This window comes from Rhineura floridana, chromosome 3 (assembly GCF_030035675.1).
Source record: "Rhineura floridana isolate rRhiFlo1 chromosome 3, rRhiFlo1.hap2, whole genome shotgun sequence".
In the NCBI taxonomy this organism is placed as follows: domain Eukaryota; kingdom Metazoa; phylum Chordata; class Lepidosauria; order Squamata; family Rhineuridae; genus Rhineura; species Rhineura floridana.
In genome coordinates this window covers 137,021,580-137,047,328 of record NC_084482.1, presented here as the reverse complement: position 1 = coordinate 137,047,328, position 25,749 = coordinate 137,021,580, and the positions used below count along the sequence as shown (strand labels likewise).

Here is a 25,749-nt window from a genome sequence, read left to right as displayed (position 1 = left end):
TTGGTTTGAGGCCTGTTCTTTCGGTGCGTGGGGGGGTTGAAAGAGGCGCGATCGTGATCACGATCAGCTGAGAGGCGCGGCAGCACAGCAGCAGAGGCTCTGGTTGAGCACAAGCAGCAGCAGCACACAGGCTGCTCTCTCAGGAGCGGCTGGGAGGCACGGCAGTGGCAGCGCAGCAGCGCGCGAAGGCTGCATGCTAGGAGGGCTGTTGGGAAGGGCGGGAACACACTGCATGATGGGATGGCTGTCATGTGAGCAGTGGCAGCTAGCGCAAAACTCCCGCAATCTTCCAGGTTCCCAGCCTGCTATCGGAATTTTTCTGGTATCATTTATTGCGGAAATTAGAGCTAAACTTCCACTACATTCCACCAGAATTCCGGAGCTACCCGTTATGTCGTGTGAAAGCTCAAATTTTATGCACAAATTAACAGGAAATAAATCATCAGAATAACGGAATAAAGTGCAGTGTGAAAGCACCCTCTATGAACAACAAACAAAGCCAAGTGCAATATCTGCCACATACTTTAGCTCTAATTTACTTCTGTGTTTATCTCCTATACAAAGAAGGTGCGGTGGGAGGAGTGGGTATGGGTTTAAGATGGTTTCCTGGGAATGTACTGCAATGGTATATATCAAGAGAATTCCCATAGAGGAAGACAGGAGGAGAGGAGCGAGGAGCCTGATCTTTGACATGCAGGAGCCCTTCCTCCTCTCCCTTGTAAGAATATACAGAACAGGGAGAGAACTGAGATCCCATCTTGTTGTAGGTCCAGAGGATTGGAGATTTACCTCCTCCAGCCCCAATTTCTCCCATAAAGGAGAAATAGGCGGGGGAACAAGCTAGATATACACATTTGTGAAGAAATTTGCTGTACCATCCTCTCCATATTTCCAGAAGTGAGTAATGCATTGGAGGATTTCTATAAAACCTCCATTCACAAGGAGGCTTGACATCCTAATCTTCTCATGTAAAGCCTTTGTTTGACTTACAGCAAAATGCAGTGGAGGTGTACAGATTCACTACTGCTGCTGCTGCTACTACTACTAATCTAATCTTCCCAAACACCATGGGAACTCTCTGATGGATATATTGAAACTGCTTGGAAAACTCTTTCTGAATTGCTTACTTGCTGATGTCAAACAAACACACAACAAATGGACACAAAAGGGAAGGAAGTGGGGCAATCACAGATGCCTACCGTTAGGGAATGTACCAACAACTCCTATCACAATACATCTACATCTAAGCAGAAAGGGAACTGAAGAGGTTTGGTTAGCAAGAAAACAATTATTGTTTATTTTGGTTTAAATAGTAAACAAGAACATGAATTTTCCATGGATCATGAAGAGAAAGGTATATAGAACTAAAGGATATTTCTCAATCTACAAGAGGAACTGAGAGTGCAATTTGCTCTTTATTGTTTACACTCACCACAACCAGAAAGACATCCTGACAGAAATGTCAACAGACAACACTCCTCCTACAGCCACCAGGAAGAAAATAATTCACATTTAGATAATAACTCAGGGCTTATAATAGCCCCCACTTGGACACATAATTAAATAACCTTCTCTCTTGGAGAGTGCTCCTAAATCACCATTCTAATCCAAGTTAGCATATCTTCATTTAATTACTTACTCAGTGAACAATGTAAATTTATCTAACGCTATGGCCTACCCCCATCCACCCAATCCCTTCCTTCTCCAATTTTCATTTTTTATTTTATTTCGATAATGGGCACCAAACTTTACAAAATCAAAAGGGATCATAAAAAATTATCTTGTGCTGGGTCATTACAGTTTTCCCCCTGAAAACACCTTATTTTGCTTTAGAAAATTAACCAGCATTTACTTTAATGTAGCCTCTTTGCTTTTTAAAACCAATTGTTAAAAAAAACAACCCTTCCAAGATGGGTTAATTTGACCTCCAAAGTGCTTTGACCTTACAACACAGGATTTTCATTTTTTCCACCCTCTCCATTGCGTTACCAGGAGCCAATCTTTTCAAAGTTCTGACTAAAATAATCCTTCCAGAAACTATTTTTAGCACAAACTTTACACTTTACTGCAATGACAAACATCTCTATTGAGAGCAGAAAAAGAAACCCACATGTTTTAAACAAACATTTACATTTTGTTTAGTAAATAGATTTTGTGAACATTTTGTTTAGTAAATAGATTTTGTTGCAAATTTTAATAAATTTGCTTCCATCCTTTTGTTTTCCTAACTTGCATACATTGCTTATGCAACAATTAAATATTTTTAACAAGTGGAAAAATTAGAATCCTGGAGTCATATGGATACTCATCTTCCATTACTTAAAATAAATGCAGTTACACAACTACATATGGAAAACTTTTTCTAGCTTCTAACTTTCAAGGTTTTGCTGACAAGATAAAGAGCAAGGTTAATCCCATCTCAAGTTGATTGCAGACATTTTTTTCAAATATCAATTTCTGATGGTGCAGAAATGCAGTTTTTTAAAAAACCAAAACAAAGGATACATTATTTGAAAAAAAATATTTCATGCAAAACAGATTTTAGCAAAACTGCTGGGAAACAATAATGTATGATATCACGGTAGGTTCCAGGTGCAATGAAAAGTCATAGATCTAAGTATAATGTTTATATTATGTTTGTATATATTTATTTCAGATTTTACCAGTTTACATTTATGAGACGTAGGTTAAAGAAACATTCTTTCTCTGCTTTATACTTTCTACTCTCTCTCCAGCTGTGACACTGGTGAATACACAGAAGCTTTGTGGAGGTTCACACAAGTAAGGACGTCCCTAGTCACAACATTATTGTGAAATTCTCCACATATACAGTGGTTTGAGGGAGTAGAGCATTCTCTCTCATGGAAGTATAAGGAACAGGTGCTGCTCATATCCAATCCATACAGGGATTTGCAGTATGGCCTAAGGCAATATTATAATTTTTGTCTAAATGTAAAGCTAGTTCCTGGAGGAAATCTGCTACCAGATACATCCTCACTGCTTTAGCACAACATACCTGAGTTTGGATTCTATTAAGTCCTCGGAACCAGAGGATTTGTCCACGCCGAAGTTCTCTCTCTGCGTGGTCAATTTCTTCTACATCTTCATTCATCTCCTCTTCAGGCACTTCTTCTTTTAACGTGAGTCCACCTGCTTCTTTTAAAAATTTTAGCCTACTTGTTGGGATGGTTGCAATGACCTTGAAAATAAATTTTAGAATTATGACACTGTTTGTAGAGAAAACATGAAAAACCGATTTGTATTATACTAAGCAAAGTACAAGTTTAATTAAGGGCAATAGAAATATATGCTATAATTTGTCAAGGAATTCACATCAGCCTCAAAACCTTTTATAGATGACCCATTCTGTGTGTAAAGACTGCTGAAACTATCTACCAAGTATTAGAAATCAGAATCTTCTAAACATGTACTGAAATCTAGATTTCAAGTTAAAAAAAATGTTTAAGGATACAAGGTCATTCCTGTCACAGCTCTTAGCTTCAGTGGGCCTTCAACATGGGTCAAACATGACTCCAGGGGGTAGAAAACATCCCTCTAACACATTTCACACAATCCCCCTTTTGCTACTCCATTCATCTGAGCGGAAAAGTAGTATAGCTTAATGAATCCAAGAAAATAATTTGTCAACCAACCACAGTAGGTGAATATCTGATTTTGAATTAAAAATTATAGAGCCTACAAATTGATTTGTTCTATAATCAAAAACTGTGCCTGCCTGCCTGCCTGCCTCTATCTCCCATGTTCCAATTAGAGATATTTAAAGAATTCATTCATAGCCAGTTCCAATATAAAATAACCTGATCTTCACTTTCCAAACCAATGTGCAGATCGGAATGTAGCTATCTTTAGGGTTTTATTTATTTATTTATTACATTTATATACCGCCCCATAGCCAAAGCTCTCTGGGCGGTTTACAGCAATTAAAAACATTAAAAACAAATATACAAATTTTAAAAGACAAAAACAATTTAAAAACACATTTTTTTAAAAAAAACAATTTAAAAACACATGCTGAAGTTATCTTTAGGGTTTTGCATTTTTCTGAATTTTGTCATGTAGTTCTCTACTAAAAAAGGATCCCAAAATGATTATTTAGAGAGAAAGTGTGTTTAGAAATGCATATGTTGTGAGAAATTTCCGTGGACTTTTAAAATAAAAAATTGCAGGTGAATATAAAGCAGGATGGAACAGACTTAAGAATGAACACTTGCAAAACTGACATGGACTGGAAACAGACTGTTCTGTAGAACGTTAGTTCCAACCAGTGGTGTGCTGGTAAATGTTTAACAACCGGCTCTCCAGAAAAAAAATGTATGCATATATATACGTACAAAGTTTATTATAAATTTTACTGATATAAAGGATGTGTAGCACACAATTTACAAATAATAATAAAATATACAATACTCTTTATTGTAAATTCCATACGCCCAATGGATTCTCACAGAATGCTTTTCTTGAGTTTTGCCTAACTTGCGTATCCGTAGCCAACCTATTGTTGCAATTCAACCATGATTTGACAAATGGAGTTGCATCCCAATCCGCTAACTCTTTTCTCAATAAATTTATTGTCATTAAATCTGATATATGATCTACTGTTAAACTATTTCTCACCCTCGTACAAATTATATTCATTAAACTGAAACCTCTTTCAGCTTCAGCACTACTGATTGCAATAGTGCTAACTATCTTTTTAGCTTTTTGTATACTTGCAGGGATTGGAACATTGTTTGATTGTACATTATTATCTACAAAATCCCCAAAATCGTTCAAATCGATTCCATGTTTTAAAATTTCACTTAAATGATACAATTTTTTTCCATTTTTTTAAATCTTGAATTTTAGCACAGCTTGGAAAAGTTATTTTTTTGAACTACAACTCCCATCAGCCCCAGCCAGCATGGCCACTGGATTGGGCTGATGGGAGTTGTAGTTCAAAAAAGTAACTTTTCCAAGCTCTGAATTTTAGTATAGGCTTTAGAAACACAGTCTTACTTAGCACAGTCTTAGCTTGGACTGTCGTTTTCTGCTCCATACTGATATAATTCACACATTGCATTTTCCAGTCACACAATAATTTCAGTCACAGGATAATTCTCACAAGCAAATCCATGACTGAATGTTTGGAGATAACGATACAAAATGCTGGCTCCTACAAACTGTATACTACAGAAGTGATCCCCTTAAAAGGAATCCAGATACGTTATCTAGTTATTATTCTAAGTCAAATGTACTTCCCATCACTAGTACCATCAAACCATATACTCATTTCATATGTGAACTTATTAAGAAAAATTAGGCAAGCCACCCTCAGTATCAGCCCATCTACAATATACAGATAATTATGCTTTTAGCCTTTTCATATTGTTGTAAGACTCTCTGAACACTTGAAAAACACTACCCCAGATCACACATCACAGCAAACCATGGTTAATGGTTTACACTGCTCACACCTAAGAGGAGTCTTTCAGTCCTCCCTGCTAGCATGCAGAGGAAACAAACAACAATCCCTGGCTTCACCCTACATTTGAACCAGGGATCATGGTTTGTTTCACTCCAACAGACCACAATCAGTAAGTCAAGAACAAATCTTGCTACAGATCCTGTTTTTTTAGGAATGAAACAAGCCATGATGCCTAGTTCAGACCATTTAGGTACAATCATGGTAAACCATTAATCATGGCTTACCGTGACATGCAATCTGGATCACTTATTGTATTTATATATTGTGCTTGTTTTATCTCTTATGTACACCGCCCAGAGAGCCTTTTTGGCTTAGGGCGGTATATAAATTAAATAAAATAAATAAATAAAATAAAATCACTATATTGTTAATTTTATAATTTGGTTGTTATTTAATGTAATTGTAAAATCTCCTTTGAAACACTTTTCTAATACCTATCTGGATCACTTCAGCTATACTAAACATTTCACTGCATATGTTCATTTTCACAAAATATGTTCCTTTAACTGGATATATGATGCTTGCCTGTAGCACAGGCAATTATATCACCAAGGCATGTGAAGGTTATGAGTTGAACAGCATAAACAAATGAGAACTGAGAGACGGTGCAAGTGAAACAGTTTGTGTGTTAATGCCAGTTTAAGTGCTTTTCCACTCTGACACTAATGGAAAGAAAGTCACAGCATGGTTCAGGTAGACAGAAGCTCAATTGGACACTCTCCTCCAAGACTTCCTCCAAGAAACAATTTCTGTGTTACCAAAGCAAAACTTTTTTTTTAATGGTTCAAATATGCACAAAGTACCACATGGTACAAAGGTAGCTAGGTCACCAGAATTACTTCCATAGCATACCAAACAACCACAACAGATGTTCTCCCTGCACTCAGAATAAGATATATGTTGATTCAAGCGTATAAGGTGCCTAAAGAGAGGAACTGTCCTGATGCGCAACCTATACTTTGGACAAGACGCTACTGTAAGGACTGAATATGGAGAAACTGACTGGTTCCCAATCAGAAAGGGTATGAGACAGGGGTGAATTTTATCACCCTATTTGTTTAATCTATACACAGAACATATACAGAAAGCAGGATTGAACAAAGATGAAGATGTGATAATTGGAGGGAGAAATATCAATAATTTAAGATATGCAGACACAATACCATACTCTTAGCAGAAACCAGTAATGATTTGAAACGAATGCTGATGAAAGTTAAAGAGGAAAGCACAAAAGCAGGACTACAGCTGAATGTCCAGAAGACTAAAGTAATGACAATAGAAGATTTATGTAACTTTAAAGTTGACAATGAGGACATTGAACTTGTCAAGGATAATCAATACCTTGGCACAGTCATTAACCAAAATGGAGACAATACCCAAAAAAATAGAAGAAGGGTAGGACTGGAGAGGGTACCTAGGAGAGAACTAGAAAATATCCTCCAATGCAAAGATGTATCACTGAACACCAAAGTCAGGATCATTCAGACCATGGTATTCCTGATCTCTATGTATGGATGTGAAAGTTGGACAGTGAAACAAGTGGACAAGAGAAAAATCAACTCATTTGAAATGTGGTGTTGGAAGAGAGCTTGCAGAGACCATAGACTGCAAAGAAGACAAATAATTGGGTGTTAGAACACATTAAACCAGAACTATCACTAGAAGCTAAAATGATGAAACTGAGGTTATCATACTTTGGACACATCATGAGAAGACATGATTCACTAGAAAAGACAACAATGCTGGGAAAAACAGAGGGAATAGAAAAAGAGGAAGGCCAAACAAGAGATGGATTGATTCCATAAAGGAAGCCACAGACCTGAACTTATAAGATCTGAACAGGGTGGTTCACGACAGATGCTCTTGGAGGTCACTGATTCATAGGGTCGCCATAAGTCGTAGTCAACTTGGAGGCACATAACAACAACAACAAAATTGATCATCAGACCACCAAGATGTCTATTTATAGCATCAATGACAAATGAATAAACAAACAAAATCACAGGTGAGATAGAGCTGGTCATGCTCCAAAAAGCTGATCTCTTAAGGCTCCAGGAAACCGTGCAATCCCTGTGCTAACCCATAAGGCATATCGAAGGGAAGCTCCTAGACATTGGGGCATGGGACAGATGCCATTCCTGACCTTGTGTGACCAAACCCTAATGTCCTGCCCTCAGGTATCTGGTTGGTCACTGTGGGAAACAGGAAGCTGGACTAAACAGGCATTTGGCCAGATACAGTATAGCTCTTTCCAGTCTAAATGAGCTAACGCATGGGCACAGCCCCTTTATAGTATTATGAGCATGGGGGTTGGGATGGATGATTCCTGTGGGTCACCTTTCCAGCCTCTGATTTGGAATCCTGTGCCTTGGAATGAGGAACTCTCTGTTGACCATTGAACCGCACTGTCACTGAGTTTACACATCAACACTCTCTGCTGGTCAAATGAGTCTTTTGTTAACCAAATAGATTGGCCAGGTAAGATAATAGGCCGATCAGTTGCCTAGCAACAGTGAATGGGCCAGGGAGATCCTTTTGTCATTGAAACTCTTCAGGAGAGCTTCCTTCCCCCCCTCCTGGAGCCCAGGAAAGTTTTGTGTTTTTAGTGTGTCTAGAGAATTGCTGGGGCTGCAGGCAGGCAGAGAGGCTGGCTCTCTGCATCATGGCTATAGGATGCCCCTGCAAATATAATACTGGAAAAGCTGGTTATTAGACTGCTGATGTATTGAACCCCTCCATCCTTGAGCTCAGATTGGAATGTGTGTACATAAATAAATAATATTTCATAAAGACACCGCAGTCTCCGTTGACCTTCTTCCCAAAGGAAACCAAACCTGGATGAGCGCAGGGACCCCCGAAATCTCACTGCTCGGAGATTGGGGGACGCGCACAACAATATACTTTGTGTAAGTTCTCCTTTCTAGTCATATTACTGTAATTACTCTAATAAGTTTTTGCGGCTGTCTATTACTGGCCCTAGTCCAGCTCTACAGTCACTTTGGCTGGGGGTGTGCACTTATAGACAACAATGGTTTTGAAAGTAAAGATTGTTTTGTCAATGGGGGGAATGATTCTCAGTATTGTTGCATGAGGAAGAGGAAAACTGGAATCAGAATTTCAATAGGAAAAAAAGCTGTTTCTTAAGAAAAAGTTTTTTTACATTACATACAGAGCCAGTGTGGTGTAGTGGTTAAGGTGTTGGACTATGACCTGGGAGACCAGGGTTCGAATCCTCACATAGCCATGAAACTCACTGGGTGACCTTGGGCCAGTCACTGCCTCTCAGCATCATGAAAACCCTATTCATAGGGTCACCATAAGTGAGAATCGACTTGAAGGCAATACATTTACATTTTACATCTGACAATGATGACAGGACTTACACTGAGCATCTTGTAAATAACAGGACAATTAATATATGCGTCTCACACCTAACGCAACCAACCCTTGCATTTCGAAGCACATTCCAGGATGTTCTTTGTTCCCCACTAGTCACATAGGCAGTGTCACTCATCCTCCTTCCCAAAATTACATGCAACTCTACAAGGGCAAGAAAGATATTTAGGATTAGGATTCTCTGGAGTGAGAGCACATCTTTTGGGCCTCCATGAATTCCTGCCCACTTCCGATTGCAACACTGCACAGGACAACCAGACCAAGGAAGGATGAGATCTCTCCTCTCTCGGTCTAGGTTACATTGTGACAGGAGCTTGACTCCTGAGCTTGGTATAGAATCTCATTCCTGACTTTGAGTCCCAACATTTCTACAGGAAAAGTATTACTCTAACAACAGCTCTCTCTTTTTCCTTCTCTTGGGTGAATGTCTATGCAGTCTTGGATATGAGTAATGCAGGGTTTATCATAGTCTCTATAGTTCTATCAACTGAACGTATTCAGTTAGACCATGTTTGCAATATACACTGTAAATGAACACTTTAATTTTCCTATTTCTCCTTTGAATAAAATTAACCTTTATTTTATCTTTGTGTGCTTTCTTATTGGGTTGTGGGTGGATTATGTATATATAAGGACAACGTGCAGTTGTAACTCCAGTAAAAGGTCCTGTTAGCTCTAAGTATGTGCTGGGTCACTTGCAATAACATGCATCTGGGGGGTTCACACGTACACGGGTTTTAACAACTGGGAGAGAATGCATGGGCAGCGGGGATCCTTTTGGACCTTTAAAAATGCAAATATGTGTCTTTCTGAACATACAGAGGGCCCAGAGGCCTGGGGTGCCATATTGTTAACTCTGAATGTGTAGTAAGTGTTTGTGTGCATGTGTTTCTATGCTTTCATCTCTTACTGAATGTTTTGAGGAGAAGGTTCTGGGCAAATGTTAATAATTAGAATGCAAAACGTAAAAAGGCTTCCTTTGAACAAACACTGCTCCTCTTTTTTCCCCTCCACCCCTGGAAATGATTAGTCCATGAATGAAGCATTCATAGGAACTAAGAAACTTGGGTAAGACTGTTTGGGCAAAACCATTCCCATTAGGAGATCCAGGGTTTTGGATCTCTAGAGATGAATAAGATCCTGTTTTAATCTCTAGAAGTGCATTGAGATCCAGTTTTGATCTCCGGACTTCCAGGAAGGGTGACTTCGCTTGTGCCTGCTTTTGAGACGGGCTCCCGCCTCAGAAGAAGCTTATTCAGATATAAATCAGTCAGAACATTTTTCTTTTGACTGATGAAATTTCTCCCGGGCAGGGAGAAACATAGAGATCAACCTCAAAAGCCTGTTTTTGTTGGGAGGACTGGATTTCATCAATTTATGAGAAAAGGTCCAGCCAGCAATGCCGGACGGACTTCCGAACAAGCTCTATCTGATTAATGCAATACGTTTATCTTTTCTTCAAAGAGAAAACGGACTAACAGGCAAGCACCCTTCTTTCTATTATTTTTTTTACTTGGTTTAAATTGTTGCAGCAAAAAGAGATTTGTCAAATGAATCAGCTTTAAAGAACTTCTGGGTGAGCTATAACTCTTCTCTGTTATTCACGAAATTAACAGCTTATCTCTGTTTCTATTGCAAAAAGCTGTCCTGGAAGTGCATTCTAAAGATATAAACAGAAGAGGGATTTCTATTCCGAGGAACATTATATTGTCTGGGACTATTCTCTTTTTGGTCTATTTTATTTTGACGAATCTGCTTCTTCACGACGCCACTAACTGTTTCGATGCTGGGAACTAAATTTGTTTTGTATTCTTGAACATAGAGAGATAAGGCAGGCTGCTCTGTTTATACTGTGATGTCATCAAGCCTGGAATATTAACCCAATTGTTGCTGAAATAAGAAGTGGTTCTTCTTTATTTTTGTTTTGTTTTGTTTTCGTGGTTTTAAAAATGGCAATCAAGAAAGTGGCTGAGAATCTGGAAGTAATTATGTTTCAGAAAATAATGGATGAGATTGAGATAACGAAACAAACCCTGCGACAGGGCAGTAAGGAGCTGAAAATTGAACTGAGCAAAATGACGCAGGAGCTTAAAGAAATAGGGGATCCTGTGAGAGAGGAGAATGAGATCAGAGATGAGAAAAGAAAAAATAAAGGGAAGATACAAGCCCTGGAGATTGGAACAAATGTGGAATTGGAAAAAGATCTGGAGTTTATGGATATTAGAAATAAAATCTACTGTTTGGAATTTAACGTTATCTCTGAAGAAATTAATGAAGATATTAGAGATAAAGTTATCAATGGCTTGGATAATTTTCTGGACTGGAATGACGTGATGGAGCTTGATATAGAGAAAATCTATGGAATTAACTGCAGCCATGTGACAATGGAAAAACTCTCAAGAGATGAGCCAGTGCATTTTGTAAAAAAGAAGAACAGAGATATGACTTTACAACAATATTTCAGCAACTTATTCAGAATCGATGGCAAGAAAATATTTGGGATAGAGGAAATTCCCATCAGACTCTTATTATATGACTATGGCTATGACAGCAAGATTATTATGGAATACTGATAATGGAAGATTGGACACTGAAATTACTGGACTTAACAGGACTATTGAAGATGGAAGATGGAATTAATATGGATAATGGAATAATGGCTATTGAAATTATTGGACCTAACAGATTTTGATGAGATGGATTAATCGATATGTTTATTTGGACTATGGTTATGACAATAAGATTATTATTATTAACGAGATGGGTTAATCGACATGTTTATTTGGAGAAAAATTGATAGATATATTTCTTAAAGAATTGAAACCTCTCTTTGACTTTTTGTGGAAAGAATAAAGTAATGTTTATGAGATTTGATGATTAATTAAGATAACTACTGGAGGAAAGTGATTTTATAATATAATTTAAGAGACAGGATTGTTATATATTGTAGACCTATAACTGATCTGCGACAAATGGGAAGTCAACATTTTATTTTTTTTTTAATCATTTTTGTTTTGTTTTGTTTTTTGTCTTTGAATGTTTTATGATTTTGTTTTGTTTGTTTTATGAAAATTTGAATAAAAATTATTGTAAAAAAAAAAAAGAGATCCAGTTTTGATCTCCAGAAGTGCACTGAGATCCAGTTTTGATCTCCAGAAATGCATTGAGATCCAGTTTTAATCTCCAGAAGTGCACTGAGATCCAGTTTTGATCTCCAGAAGTGCATTCAGAGCCAGTTTTGTTCCTGAAGCAGTGTTTGCTCTTTCCCTCCCCTTCCGCAAAACATCGTGGAAATTTCATTTCTGTTGTCACAGTGCCTCAGAACAAGGACCTGACCAGGAAGCAGGAGTGATAACTGGGTTTTGTGATGGGCCTTGCACCTTAAATTGGCTTGTTTTTTTGGTCTCTTTGTTTCCTGGTGCCTCTTCCAGAGGGGCAATTGGTCTGGAAAACTATATATATAACATTTGCCTAGAATACGTCTTGTCTCTCACCATTTGTGAGTCTTTTTTTTCCCTCCTAAATTTAAAATTTCTTTCTTTTTGATGTGGTTCTAGGTTTGGTTGTAAATTCTGTGCTCATTTCAGTAAATGAATGTGGTCTGCATTCAAGTCAAGAACTGCAGAAAAAGGGAAGGGTTTTATTTTTATTTTGGTTCCTTGACTCAGCACAAAAGTATTAAGCATATCTTTTAAGCAAAGGGAAAGATACTGGCTTTCCTTTTGTTTATATTAGACCTGAAGCTTTGGCTGTTGCTTTAGATAAAAGCCTGGCAAAGTTAGTTTGTTTATTCTCACTAGTGGGCAAAGGGGCAAAATAAATAAACAAGAGAATTCCTTTTGAAACTTTATGCCATTTAGCAAAATCTCTACTTATCTGCCCATAAATAAGGGGGATGGGTTTTTGCCTAGTAAAATCCTAACCATTTCCTTGTAGATAAAAGGGGCATGGTTTATTAAATTGTTCGCCACAACACTCAGGGCCAGTTCTAAAGGGTGGCCAGGTAGAGCACTGGCCGAGGGCCCCTGGGGTGCAGGGGCCCCTGTGGGGGCCCTGTGCTCCCCTTCCACAATCCACGGCAGGATTGCTGCCACGGATAGCAGGACAGGAGCTTCAGAGCCACCCGCCACTCCTCCGCTTCACCTACATTTCTCTCTGCTGTTTTTTTGCAGCTGCGCGCACTGTGCACGCAGGTATGCCATCAGTCAAGATGGCGGCTGAGGTTTCCCTAAGGGGATGAAGCCTCTGCTGCCATCTTGGTTGTAGCCACCAAAAAAACAGCACAGAGAAAGGTAAGTAGAATGGGGAAATGGCGGGTGGCTTGGGATCTCCCACCCTGCGATCTGCAGTACCAATCCTGCCGCAAATTGCAGAAGGGGAGTGCCAGGGCCTGGGGCAGGCTGGTGCCCAAGGGCCCCAGCATGCCTGGGACTGGCCCTGACAACAATATTCCCTTTAAACCCTGAAATTTAGGACATCTCCGCCAACGGCCTGTACATAAAGGGAGGCAATTTTAAGGAAATATGTTATGCCTTTTGGGTAGAGATACTCCCCCCCTTTTTTTTTTGATAGGGAGAAAGATAGAAACATACAAAATGCTGAGCTTTTATACTTAATCTGAATGATATTTAGTGAAAAGTGTGATAGGAAATTGTCTTTGTTCTGTTAGAAGTGTATTAGCACAAAAGCAGGAAGGATTGCTCAGCCTAAATGGCTCGATCCAGGTATTGCTGGATGGGTCTAATGATGGAAGTAGGATTTTAACTCTTTTAAACAAAACCCTGACGTGTATTAACCATGGGGACTAGGTCATCAGAGGGCCTTAAACTTAGACATTTTATAACAAGAATATGTGTATTGAATGAAAGGGATTAGGAAGGAAAGGGGAAAAATGATAGGAAGGAAAGGGGCAAGAAGGTTTTTACACTAAAGAAATAGCCACATTTGGGGTTTGTGATGTTCTTTATTTTCATGTTTCTGCCACATTTTGTCATAGAACCCAAGGACTGTTTAAATGTTGAACCTGCGTGAGAGATCTTTACTGTGAGTTGGTGAATTGTGTGTGATTGCACAGCTTGTGGAAAAATAATATGTGACAGAAAAAGGATTAATAAACTATTTGCAGATTGAAGTACCCTTTTTGCAGGCTAAAAGGCTGGGGTGCATTTTAAAGAACTTGGCAATCCTGAAGTATTGGGGCTTAAAACTCTTAGTATATTAGAGAAGGGGTGTATGATATTGGGCTTATAAAGGGGAAATGATTCATAATACCTTTTCATTCTCTTTTTATTTTATTTTATTCCCACTTTGCTTGATTAACTTTTGGGTATATGTCTCACACAGGTAAAAATATCTTCCTCCCTCTTGGGTTCCTTTGCTCTCTAATCCCTCTGCCCCTGCTAAATTTAAGGGAACTTACTTTTGGGTAAGCAGGTCTAGATCTACACAGTAACTGTTAGGAGTTTTGTTTTTACCAGCTACTTAACCTTTAGTGCCAGTGATTAAGAAGTCCTGTAAATGGTGGTAGATGTGTAGGGACAGCCAAAGTAAGCACCCAGGTTATAGTTAGAAAAACAGGAAACCTTTTGACAAAATGTTAAGCCACAGGGAGAAGGTATGTAAAAAGAGGAACCAACAAAGTTTTTTTAAAAAAGATTGTTTGGCATCAATATTAATGCTAGAAAAGAAAAATATTTGGAAGTTTACAACAAAACTTCCTCAAGTTTCTTTCTTTCATAAAGAATATAAAACTTCTTCTAAAGGTACTAGCCCCTAGGTAATTATTTTACATTTGTTTGTAAAATTTATGATTTGCCTATTTTCTAGACAGGCAAAGCTGAGGTCACCTTGTTGTTGAAGCTTAATATTACACCCTCTGGTGGCTAGATAAATTCATTGCAGATAAAATTTCACACTGCAAAAAAGGCGCTGGCAGGATTTTAAAATTTGTACTATTGAGTTTGAAATGTTGATTTTATTGTTTTCTTTAGATCCATCAAGGCACAGCCTTCTATCAATGAACATTATCCCCCCAACCCCGCCACAAATTTTTGATTGCAAACAACTTTTTAACCAAAAAGGGGATCAAAATGTAGATCCTCCAACCACAGCAATTACGTACCTTATACGCAAATTCACTTTGGAAATCAATGTTACTTTGTTTCCAAAACAGAAGCTTGTTCCAGATGCTCTCTGCATGAGAAGGGACCAGGACTTTCAAGTGCAAATCCCTGAACTAAACACGCAAATGCTTCCCTCATTGCTACACCTTGTTTGTGTAAACCACACTAGTGCTAATGGACATTTCCATTTAGATGCTGTTCATAATCCTAACGTATCTAGCACAGACATGTTAGTGCATTTATTGCCTGACAGGAACTCAGAGCAACTGGTCTACAAACAGGATGTTCACCATTGGAACTCCCTGCTGGTTTGGAACAGGCAGTCAGATTGCTATCAGAACTTAATATTTTTGCACCACTAATATCTCATTGCTTTGCATTTATAGCAAGAGCTATCCATAAAAGGAACACCCCACAGTTGCTGAAACTAATAGCTCCTCTTTCTCCAAGTGCAGCACTAAGGAAAGAGGTTTCTACTCCAGATACATTAAAGGAAAAAAGCAGAAAGCCAGGACTATGTAAGGAGATTCCAGTTGAAGGAATAAAATATTTTTATAAGACAGTACTGCCCAGTCATTACAGCCACTGGTTCAGTGGTAAGACCCAGGAAGTATGCATTCAGAGAGTGCACAGAGAAAGGGAAAAGGATAAGACAAAGTCTCCCAAACAGGATAAGAGATACGAGATGGTACCCCCAACACGGCAGACAGAAGTGCCCGCTATACTAAATGCTTCCATTATGCCCTAATGAAGGTACAGATTTTTGTACCCAACAAATGGAAGGGGAAACAATCTGATATGCTTTCTCTCTTCAGACTTAATTGCTTTCATGCATTTCAAACAAGGCTTCACTGCTAAGATGTAACTGCAAAAGTTGTTTTAGTTTATTTTGTTCACTACAGCGGGAAGCACTACCCCTTGAAACTACGCTTGAAACATTGGGAGCTCATTACTAGGGATTTTAAGATAGTTGTGCAAATTGCACACTCCCCTTGAAGTAGATCATTTCAGGAAAATCCAGGAGGGACAAGGAAGCAATCCCAGGATAGCACAATGGATTTTAGCCTTGGTAACAGAGGGGTAAGCTTAAAAAGGAAGCCGGAGATCTGCGTGGCCCCTGTGGTTTGAATGTGGAAAGAGGAAAGCATAGTGTTATGAGCATCGAGGTTGGGATGGATGATTCCTGTGGGTCCCCTTCCAATCTCTGATTTGGAATCCTGTGCCTTGGGGACAGAAATTCGCTCTGCTGGTCAGATGAGTCTCTCCTTTGTTAACCAAATAGATTGGCCAGGTAAGATAATGGGCATATCAGTTGCTGAGCAATGGTGAATGGGCCAGGAAGACCCTTTTGTCATTGAAACTCTTCAGGAGAGCATCCCCCTGCTTCCTGGAGCCCAGCAGAGGCTTGTAGTTTTTGAGTTTTGTCTAGAGAATGCTTGGAGACTGAAGGCAGGCAGAGAGGCTGGCTCTCTGCACCATGGCATTTGAGGTGCCTCCTGCAACCCTGATGGAAAAGCTGGATATTGGACTGCTGATGCCTTGAACCCCTCCATCCTTGAGCTCAGGTTGGAATGTGTGTAAATAAACAAACCATATTTCATAAAGACACCGCAGTCTCCGCTGACCTTCTTCCCAAAGGAAACCAAACCCTGGATGAGCGCAGGGACCCCAGAAACCTCACCACTCGGAGATTGGGGAGGCGCGCAACAATACTTTCCCCTTCCCTGAAAGCAGTCCAATTACTTGGCCAGCAAAATGGGCTAAAGTACATGATGTTGCATTATTGCATTGTAAGAGGGTTTCTCTGTGTGCAAGATAAAGCTTGCAATGCTTCAGTGTCGCACAGGGGTTGATTTTATGTTGCATTTTCAACTTTTTCTGGCTAAACAATCTACAGACAGTTCAATTCAATTTCCACCAAACACAAGCATCCAGTCTCCTGAGGATGAACTCTTTGTTAAAAAACTCCATAATAAGAACTGTTCTTTCCACAGTCGGTGGATAATATTGTAAAAGTTGAAGAAAGTAGATTTGTATATGTTGTATTGGGTTGTATAAGGTTTAGTGGCCTATGCTTTGAAATGCAAGGGCTGGGGTCCTGATTGCACCAGGCGTGAGGTGCATACATTAAGTTAATCGTTCCATTATTTACAAGATGTTCAGTGTAAAGTCCTATCGTCATTGTCAGATATGTGATGTAAAAATCTTGTTCTTAAGAAATCTTATGGGAAAGTACTGAACATAATGATCCTATTATTAGGAGGACATATCTATCCTTTGTATTTCAAAAGGCTAAAGATCTACCTGGATGGCAGTGTTATTAGTGTGAAGTTTTTTTCCTCTAGAAGTGTTCACGTTTGGAATTTTAGTTTAACACATGCAGAATCAGAAACTCTATGCCAGCTCCTGCCTGCCACAAACAATTCTGAGTATATAGGGAGGCTGGTTTCCCAGGATGCATTGCTACTTTGGCTCTCATGCCAAGTTCCACTGTAATAGATCAAGGAATAAGAAATCCAAAAATCATAGCGATTGCCATAAACCCACAAGTGTAAGTGCCTTCTAACTGTGACTTTTAGAAATATCAATTCCACTGAAAGTCATAGGGTTCTGATTTTAAAGAGGAAAGCACAAAAGCAGGACTACAGCTGAACGTCCAGAAGACTAAAGTAATGACAACAGAAGATTTATGTAACTTTGAAGTTCACAATGAGGACATTGAACTTGTCAAGGATTATCAATACCTTGGCACAGTCATTAACCAAAATGGAGACAATAGTCAAGAAATCAGAAGAAGGCTAGGACTGGGGAGGGAAGCTATGAGAGAACTAGAAAATATCCTCCAGTGCAAAGATGTATCACTGAACACCAAAGTCAGGATCATTCAGACCATGGTATTCCTGATCTCTATGTATGGATGTGAAAGTTGGACAGTGAAACAAGTGGACAAGAGAAAAATCAACTCATTTGAAATGTGGTGTTGGAAGAGAGCTTACAGAGACCACGGACTGCAAAGAAGACAAATAATTGGGTGTTAGAACACACTAAACCAGAACTATCACTAGAAGCTAAAATGATGGAACTGAGGTTATCATACTTTGCACACATCACGAGAAGACGTGATTCACTAGAAAAGACAACAATGCTGGGAAAAACAGAGGGAATAGAAAAAGAGGAAGGCCAAACAAGAGATGGATTGATTCCATAAAGGAAGCCACAGACCTGAACTTATAAGATCTGAACAGGGTGGTTTATAACAGATGCTCTTGGAGGTCACTGATTCATAGGGTCGCCATAAGTCAAAATCGACTTGAAGGCAAATAACACACACACACAGGCAAAGGTGGCCCCGGGCCCTTTTGGTCTGGTCTGATATGCTTCCTTGGTGGGTATGGAGGGGAGAAGGTGACCCTAGGTGCCTTAACCAGGCACATAAAAAAGTAAATAGGGAAGTTCGCCTTGCCCTGTTGGGTTTGCAGGGTGATTCAGCGCAGGTGGGGGAAGAAGGACTAAGCAAAACCTTGTCTTCTGTGGAGGATATGTGAGGGAACTGGCACAGGTGAGGGTATTGGTGAGCACCCTTAGGCACCTTTAAGGTGAAAGATGACACCCGAGACTGGTTCTTGTGTTTGTGGGGACTTGGGGGAACATAGGATTCACCTCTGAGGCTAACCTGGGCTACTCACTTGGAGTTGTGGGGCACCAGGAAAGGGTGAGTCAGGAAGGCCTCTGTAACTACCCCTTTTGGGTGGTGCTGGGAAAAAGGGTGGAGTTAAGGCCATCCCCCCTTTTCACGCAGCAGGATGGGTCTCACCCAAGGGTTTAGATGCAATGTTCCCACATGGTCACACTACAGATGGCTGGTTAGTTTGAATAAAGTTTATTAAAGTTTATCAAGTTTAATAATTTTAATAACTGTGGCCCAAGTTTTCACCCAACTTTAACTTTGTCATGCCTCTTTATTGATTGGTTACTTGCGTAAAATTTGTTTTCCTCTGTTTCATTTACTATCAGTGACAATTACACTTAAAAAAAGAACTAGTCTTAAGTCACTTGAAACGCCCACCTGCAATATCTGAGTAGAAAAATTTACACTGCAATCCTTGTACATGTCTACTCAAACATAAGTACCACTGACTTCAATGGCACTTCCAGGTAACGTAGATAAGATTAAGACTTAGTATAAAAAGTTATAATTGCCTTTGTAATTTATATAAAATAAATTGTCCTTACCTGACCCCACACAAGTTCACCTAATCCAATAAATACACACCACATCCACTGGTCAAGTTTCAAAGGGGAACAGCTAAAAGGTTTTCCACCAAACTGTACGATTGCTATCTGCAAAGAGAAAACAGCACAGAAGATAAAAGATGCAATTACTAACCAAAGAAGGAAGACAAGACAAAGAGATACAAGTTCTTTGTTTTGATGCTTTCCATAGGTTTCTGTCCAAGTGTGAATGTTATCATTAATTATTTTACTCTCTGCTTCTTGCAATAAGGTGGTAGACAAAATGTGAGTCTTGATCAGATGAAATTATCTGTTGGAAAGCCCCCAAATCCAGGTTAAGTTAGTCATGACTAAGACCCATTGAAAGTAACAGTACAAGTTAGTCACAACTAATTTAAGTCCCTATGATTTAATGAGATTTGTCATGACTAAATTGCACTGGATTGAGGCTGAAATGTACAGATGGTCAATTTCATATAGACTCTGCAATTATATATACATATTCTGCAGAGGGAACTTGTCATATATAAAGCCCGACCATATTTACCTATTATATATTGTTTTTGAATGTACTCCCTCTCGTACTGCGAACCATTTCTTTTCTTCAGACAGCATACTAGGTGTTATTCTGAACATACAAATTAAATTATAGACTTGGCTCACAGAGCTGGAAATTATATGAGCAAAATATCAATGCAGTGAGGTAACAGAGATGGTTAAATTTGTAAAGTGAGGATGTGATAGGACCAGATCAAGTCAGGTGGTGCAGACATATGAGAGTATAGTGATTCAAAAAATGCTTTGTTAAAGAAACATGTTTTGGGGGAGATGTTAAAGCAGTTGAAGAATAGTGGTTGCTCAATCCTGACATAGAGAGCAGTATGGAAAAGGGAATCTATGAAAAGAAGGGGGGGCAGTGGAAGCCTGTTCAAATAACAGATAAGGGAATAAGGGAAGAGGACAGAAAAGTTAAGAAGCAGGAGCAGAAAGCTGGAGAGAGCCTTAAATGGAAGGCTCCCAAACTTGATGTTGGGCAAAAATGATGGTGCCCTAATACAAAGGCTTAAGGAGCAATCTAAACCCAAGATCTGCCAAGATAAGGCATGTCTGGAATAGGCAGGTCTCCCATGAAGTCAGCTCAGCCAGAGATACACCAGATACACTGGTATAAGTAAGTCCTCCATCACAGTTTGGCCGAAGCCAGCTCTGCCAGGATATGTTCGAAAAAGGGGTCTGGTGGGGGTGTGATGGGGCAAGAAAGACTTACCCCTATTCCAAACTCCTTTCAGCTCAGTCACATGACCTAGCAATCCAGCAGAAGTTACACTGGCAAAAGGATGGTGTAAACTCCATTTTACTCTGTCGCTTCCCCCCTGCCAGGTTCAAGTGCCAGCTCAGCCGACAGGAGCTCCACTCTTGGAAGGAGTTTGGAATAGGAATAATTTACTTTGGGATAATTTAGGCCAGCATTAATTACACAGGCTTCCTGTAGTTTGGATTGCTCTGCCAGGGAGATGGTGGCATATTCATAACAATAAGGCTGATTAATGTTATGGCGGAGTCCTGAACAGGCTAATGATGACAAAGACTATAGGAGCAGAGCTTGGAAAAGTTACTTTTTTGAACTACAACTCCCATCAGCCCCAGCCAGCATGGCCACTAGATCGGGCTGATGGGAGTTGTAGTTCAAAAAAGTAACTTTTCCAAGCTCTGATAGGAGGGGATACCACCAAGGAAGAAGTAGAATTATATACAACAAGTCATAAGAATATGGAAGATGGTAATCAATGCAAAGTAGAAGGAAAAATCACAGGACCAAACAGTTCCCAGAGAAGAAAAGAGACAGAAGACGCAGCTGGATAGGATCTTTAAAGACAATAGCAGTGATGAACAGGAAGAATGATAGCACAGCAAAGGAGGAATTAGAAACACTGAATGGGAATCAGAAGAGAATAATAAGATGGAAGCCCAGAGAAAACAAAGTAAAGGAGAAGGTATGGTCAATAGTATGAAAAATCAGTAGAGAAGTGAAGAAGAATCGCGGCTACAAAGACACCTCTAGAAATGGTGGGAAGAATATGATTTAAAAGCTTGATAACCTTCATTGGAGTGAAAAGAACAACATCTAGCCTGGACGAGGTAAAGCAGAGAACAGGAGAATATTATGACAAGAAAGCAGTTTGGAGTCTGATTAACAAGGGAGAAGGGAAAGCAGCAGAAGTTAGATGGGGCTTGTCAACCTTGAACAAATTTGCAAACTCTTTGTTGATAAGAGAGAACAGAGACTGCAGCAGGGATAGAGCCATTTCACAGAATCAAACTGAGGTTTACCACTGAGTCCCAGCTGGGACCTCTCACACTGCATGACAAAATCCACTCTGCTTGTAGAGGTAATGAAACTATCAATAAGGTGGCAGCAAAGGAAATGAATGCAGGTTTAAAAGCAAAATGCTCTCAAGACAGCAATGAACCTGTGAGGAACATCTCACCACTGTATATTCACTTACTGCGAAAGAAATTGTACAGAAGTGAAAAGTTAGGAAATGGGTTTTGGAGAAGTTTTATCTGTTTTTCCTCCTGAGTAACAGTTTTTATTTATTTATTTATTTATTTATTATTATTAATTACATTTGTATACCGCCCCATAGCCAAAGCTCTCTGGGCAGTTTACAACAATTAGAAACATTAAAAACAAATATACAAATTTAAAAACACATTTTTTTTAAAAAAAATTAAAAACACATGCTAAAATGCCTGGGAGAAGAGGAAAGTCTTGACCTGGTGCCAAAAAGATAACAGTGTTGGCACCAGGCACACCTCGCCATGGAGATCATTCCATAATTTGGGGGCCACCACTGAGAAGGCCCTCTCCCTTGTTGCCAGACTCCCAGCTTCCCTCCGAGTAGGCACCCAGAGGAGGGCCTTGGATGTTGAGTGTAGTGTACGTGTGGTTTCGTGTCGGGAGAGGCATTCCATCAGGTATTGTGGTCCCAGCCATGTATTTATTTATTTATTTCATTAAACCTATGGACCGCCCCATAGCCGAAGCTCTCTGGGCGGTTCACAAGACAAGAAACATCAAAAATACAATAAATGTGTAGCAATATAAAAACACATTAAAAGTTTAAAATGTTAAAAAAATTAAAACAATATCAGCGCATACTAAACATGTTGAAAAGCCCGGGTGAAGAGAAGAGTTTTAGCCTGGCGCCGGAAAGATAGTAACGATGGCGCCAGGCGTATCTCCTCTGGGAGATCGTTCCACAGTTTGGGGGCCACCACAGAAAAAGCCCTTTTCCGCGTTGCCACCCTCTGAGCTTCCCTATGAGTAGGAACTCGGAGGAGGGTCTTTGATGATGAGCGTAGTGTATGGGCAGGTTCATAACGGGGGAGGCGTTACAACAGGTATTGTGGTCCTGTGCCATATAGGGCTTTGTAGGTCAAGACCAGCACTTTGAACCGGGCCTGGAAACAGATAGGCAGCCAGTGCAGGCGGGCCAGAATCGGTGTTATATGGTCGAACCATCTGGTCCCCGTTAGCAGTCGGGCCGCTGGATTCTGCACAAGCTGCAATTTCCGAACCGTCTTCATAGGCAGCCCCACGTAGAGCGCATTGCAGTAATCTAATTTCGAGGTTACCAGCGCATGAACTACTGAAGCGAGGTTCTCTCTGTCTAGATAGGGGCGTAGCTGGGCCACCAGCCGAAGTTGGTAAAAAGCACCCCGTGCCACCGAGGCTACCTGAGCCTCAAGTGACAGGGATGGGTCTAAAAGGACTCCCAAGCTACGAACCTGTTCCTTCAGGGGGAGTGCAACCCCATCCAGAACAGGTCGAACATCCCCCATCCTGTCAGGAGAACCACCCACCAGCAGCATCTCAGTCTTGTCTGGATTAAGCCTCAGTTTGTTAGCTCTCATCCAGTCCATTGTCGCAGCTAGACATCGGTTCAGCACGTCGACAGACTCACCTGAAGAAGATTCAAAGGAGAAGTAGAGCTGCGTCTCATCAGCGTACTGATGGCAACGCACTCCAAAACTCCTGATGACCAGACCCAGCGGCTTCATATAGATATTAAAAAGCATGGGGGACAGAACTGACCCCTGCAGGACCCCATACTGGAGATCCCAGGGTGCCGAGCAATGCTCCCCAAGCACTACCCTCTGGAGACGACCCACCAGGTAGGAGCGGAACCATTGCCACACAGTACCGCCCACTCCCAAATCAGTGAGTCGTCCCAGAAGGATACCATGGTCGATGGTATCAAAAGCAGCTGAGAGATCAAGGAGAATCAGCAGGGTCACACTCCCCCTGTCTGTCTCCCGACAAAGGTCATCATACAGGGCGACCAAGGCTGTCTCCGTGCCAAAACCGGGTCTAAAACCCGACTGAAATGGATTCAGATAATCAGTGTCATCCAAGAGTGTCTGGAGCTGGTTGGCAACCACTCGTTCCAGGACCTTGCCCAGGAATGGCACGTTAGCTACCGGCCTATAGTTGTTAAGAATTTCTGGGTCCAGGGACGTTTTCTTCAGAAGTGGTCTTACTATCGCCTCTTTCAGGAGGTCAGGGACCACTCCCTCCCGCAATGAAGCGTTAATCACTGCCCTGGCCCAGCCGGCTGTTCCATTCCTGCTAGCTTTTATTAGCCAAGAAGGGCAATGATCCAACCTAGAAGTGGTCGCATGCACCAGTCCAAGCACCTTGTCAACGTCCTCAAGCTGTACCAACTGAAACTCATCCAAAAAATTAGGACAAGACTGTGTGCTGGATACCTCATTCGATTCAACTGCTACAACACTGGAGTCTAAGTCCTGGCGGATGCAAGAGATTTTATCCTGGAAGTGCCTAGCAAATTCATTACAGCGCGCCTGCGATGACTCCATCATGTCCGTAGGGCCAGAATGTAATAGCCCTCAGACAATTTTAAAAGCTCCGCTGGACGGCAGATTGATGATTTAATGGTGGCAGCAAAATATTGCTTCTTTGCTGCCCTCACTGCCCCTAAGTACAACTTAGTATAGGCACTCACCAGTGCATAATTGCATCCATCAGGAGTTCGTCTCCATCTGCACTCAAGCCGTCTTCTTTGCTGTTTCATCGCTCTCAACTCCAAAGTATATCATGGAGCTGCATGAGCTCTACACCGAAGAGGGCGCACAGGGGCAATCGTGTCAACCGCCCGGGTCATTTCTGCGTTCCACAGTTCCACCAGGGCTTCGACAGGAGCACCAGCCTTATCAGCCGAAAAACTCCCCAGAGCCCTTTGAAAATCCTCAGGAATCATTAGTCTCTGGGGGCGGACCATCTTAATGGGTCCCCCACCCTTGCAGAGGGAAGAGGTCGCTGTAAGTCTAAACCTCAACAAGCGGTGATCTGTCCATGACAAAGGGACCGATGTAAAATTCCCTACATTCAGATCACCATCTCCCAGTCCAGTGGCAAAAATTAAGTCTAGAGTGTGTCCTGCTGTATGTGTTGGGCCAACAGCATATTGAGACAGCCCCATGGTTGTCATGGAGGCCATGAAGTCCTGAGTCGCCCCAGACAAGGTGGTGTCGGCATGAATGTTGACATCCCCCAGCACCAAAAGTCTAGGGGATCTCAACAGTACATCCGAGACCACCTCCGTCAGCTCAGTTAGGGAGACCGTTGTGCAGCTGGGTGGGCGGTACACCAACAGAATCCCCAATCTGTCACGTTGTCCCAACACAAGATGCAAGCACTCCAAACCAGTAGCCACTTGGACCGGGTGCTTGGAGAGGGAGATGGAACTCCTATAGACCACAGCCACTCCCCCTCCCCGACCCTCAGATCTACCCTGATGCTGAACCAGATACCCTGGTGGGCACAGCTGGGAGAGACTAACTCCTCCCTGCTCACCCACCCAGGTCTCTGTAATGCACGTCAGGTCGGCTCCCTCATCCACAATTAAATCGTGGATGAGGGAGATCTTATTTTGAACCGATCTGGCATTTAAGAGCAGCATCTGGAGATCTGAGGGCTGGCCGATAGGACAACCACAAAACCCGTGGGTGCGAGGAAGACCAGAACAAGGCACAGTCGTTAGCTGCCTGGGCCGAGTTCCCCTTACCTGGCCAGACTTCCTCACAACGCCGTATCTCCCTCTGCCCGTCACCATGGCAATTGGGGCCTCCTCAGATCTCCCCACACAACCCTGAAACCTCTAACCCAGGCACATAATGTAAAACCTTAAATGTATACGCAGTTCTCATACACATACACTCTCATCACACACTCACACCACCACACTCACACAGAAACAAGCTGTAAACACACGCTGACAGAACCCTAATTAATGACTCTGCTCCCAAAGATAAGAGTTAGGGCGATGTTAACAGCCAGAGAACAACAGCAGCGACAACCAGCAACAGTCAGGCTTTATAGGTTAAAACCAGCACTTTGAATCGAGCTCTGAAACATACAGGCAGCCAATGCAAGCGGGCCAGAATCGGTTTTATATGTTCAAAACGTCTGGTCCCTGTTACCAATCT

At 41.0% G+C, this 25,749-nt stretch overlaps 1 protein-coding gene across 1 annotated transcript in view; it reads right to left on the bottom strand.

Moving 5' to 3' along the window:
* Positions 1-25,749, bottom strand: part of ATP2B2 (ATPase plasma membrane Ca2+ transporting 2) — a 462,511-nt gene that overhangs the window by 17,291 nt on the left and 419,471 nt on the right. Inside the window, exons 20-21 of the mRNA XM_061618080.1 lie at positions 19,237-19,344; positions 3,017-3,199 (exon numbers count right to left, since the gene is read on the bottom strand). Of these exons, the coding sequence (XP_061474064.1) occupies positions 3,017-3,199; positions 19,237-19,344 (291 nt within the window). The remainder of the gene's footprint in view (positions 1-3,016; positions 3,200-19,236; positions 19,345-25,749) is intronic.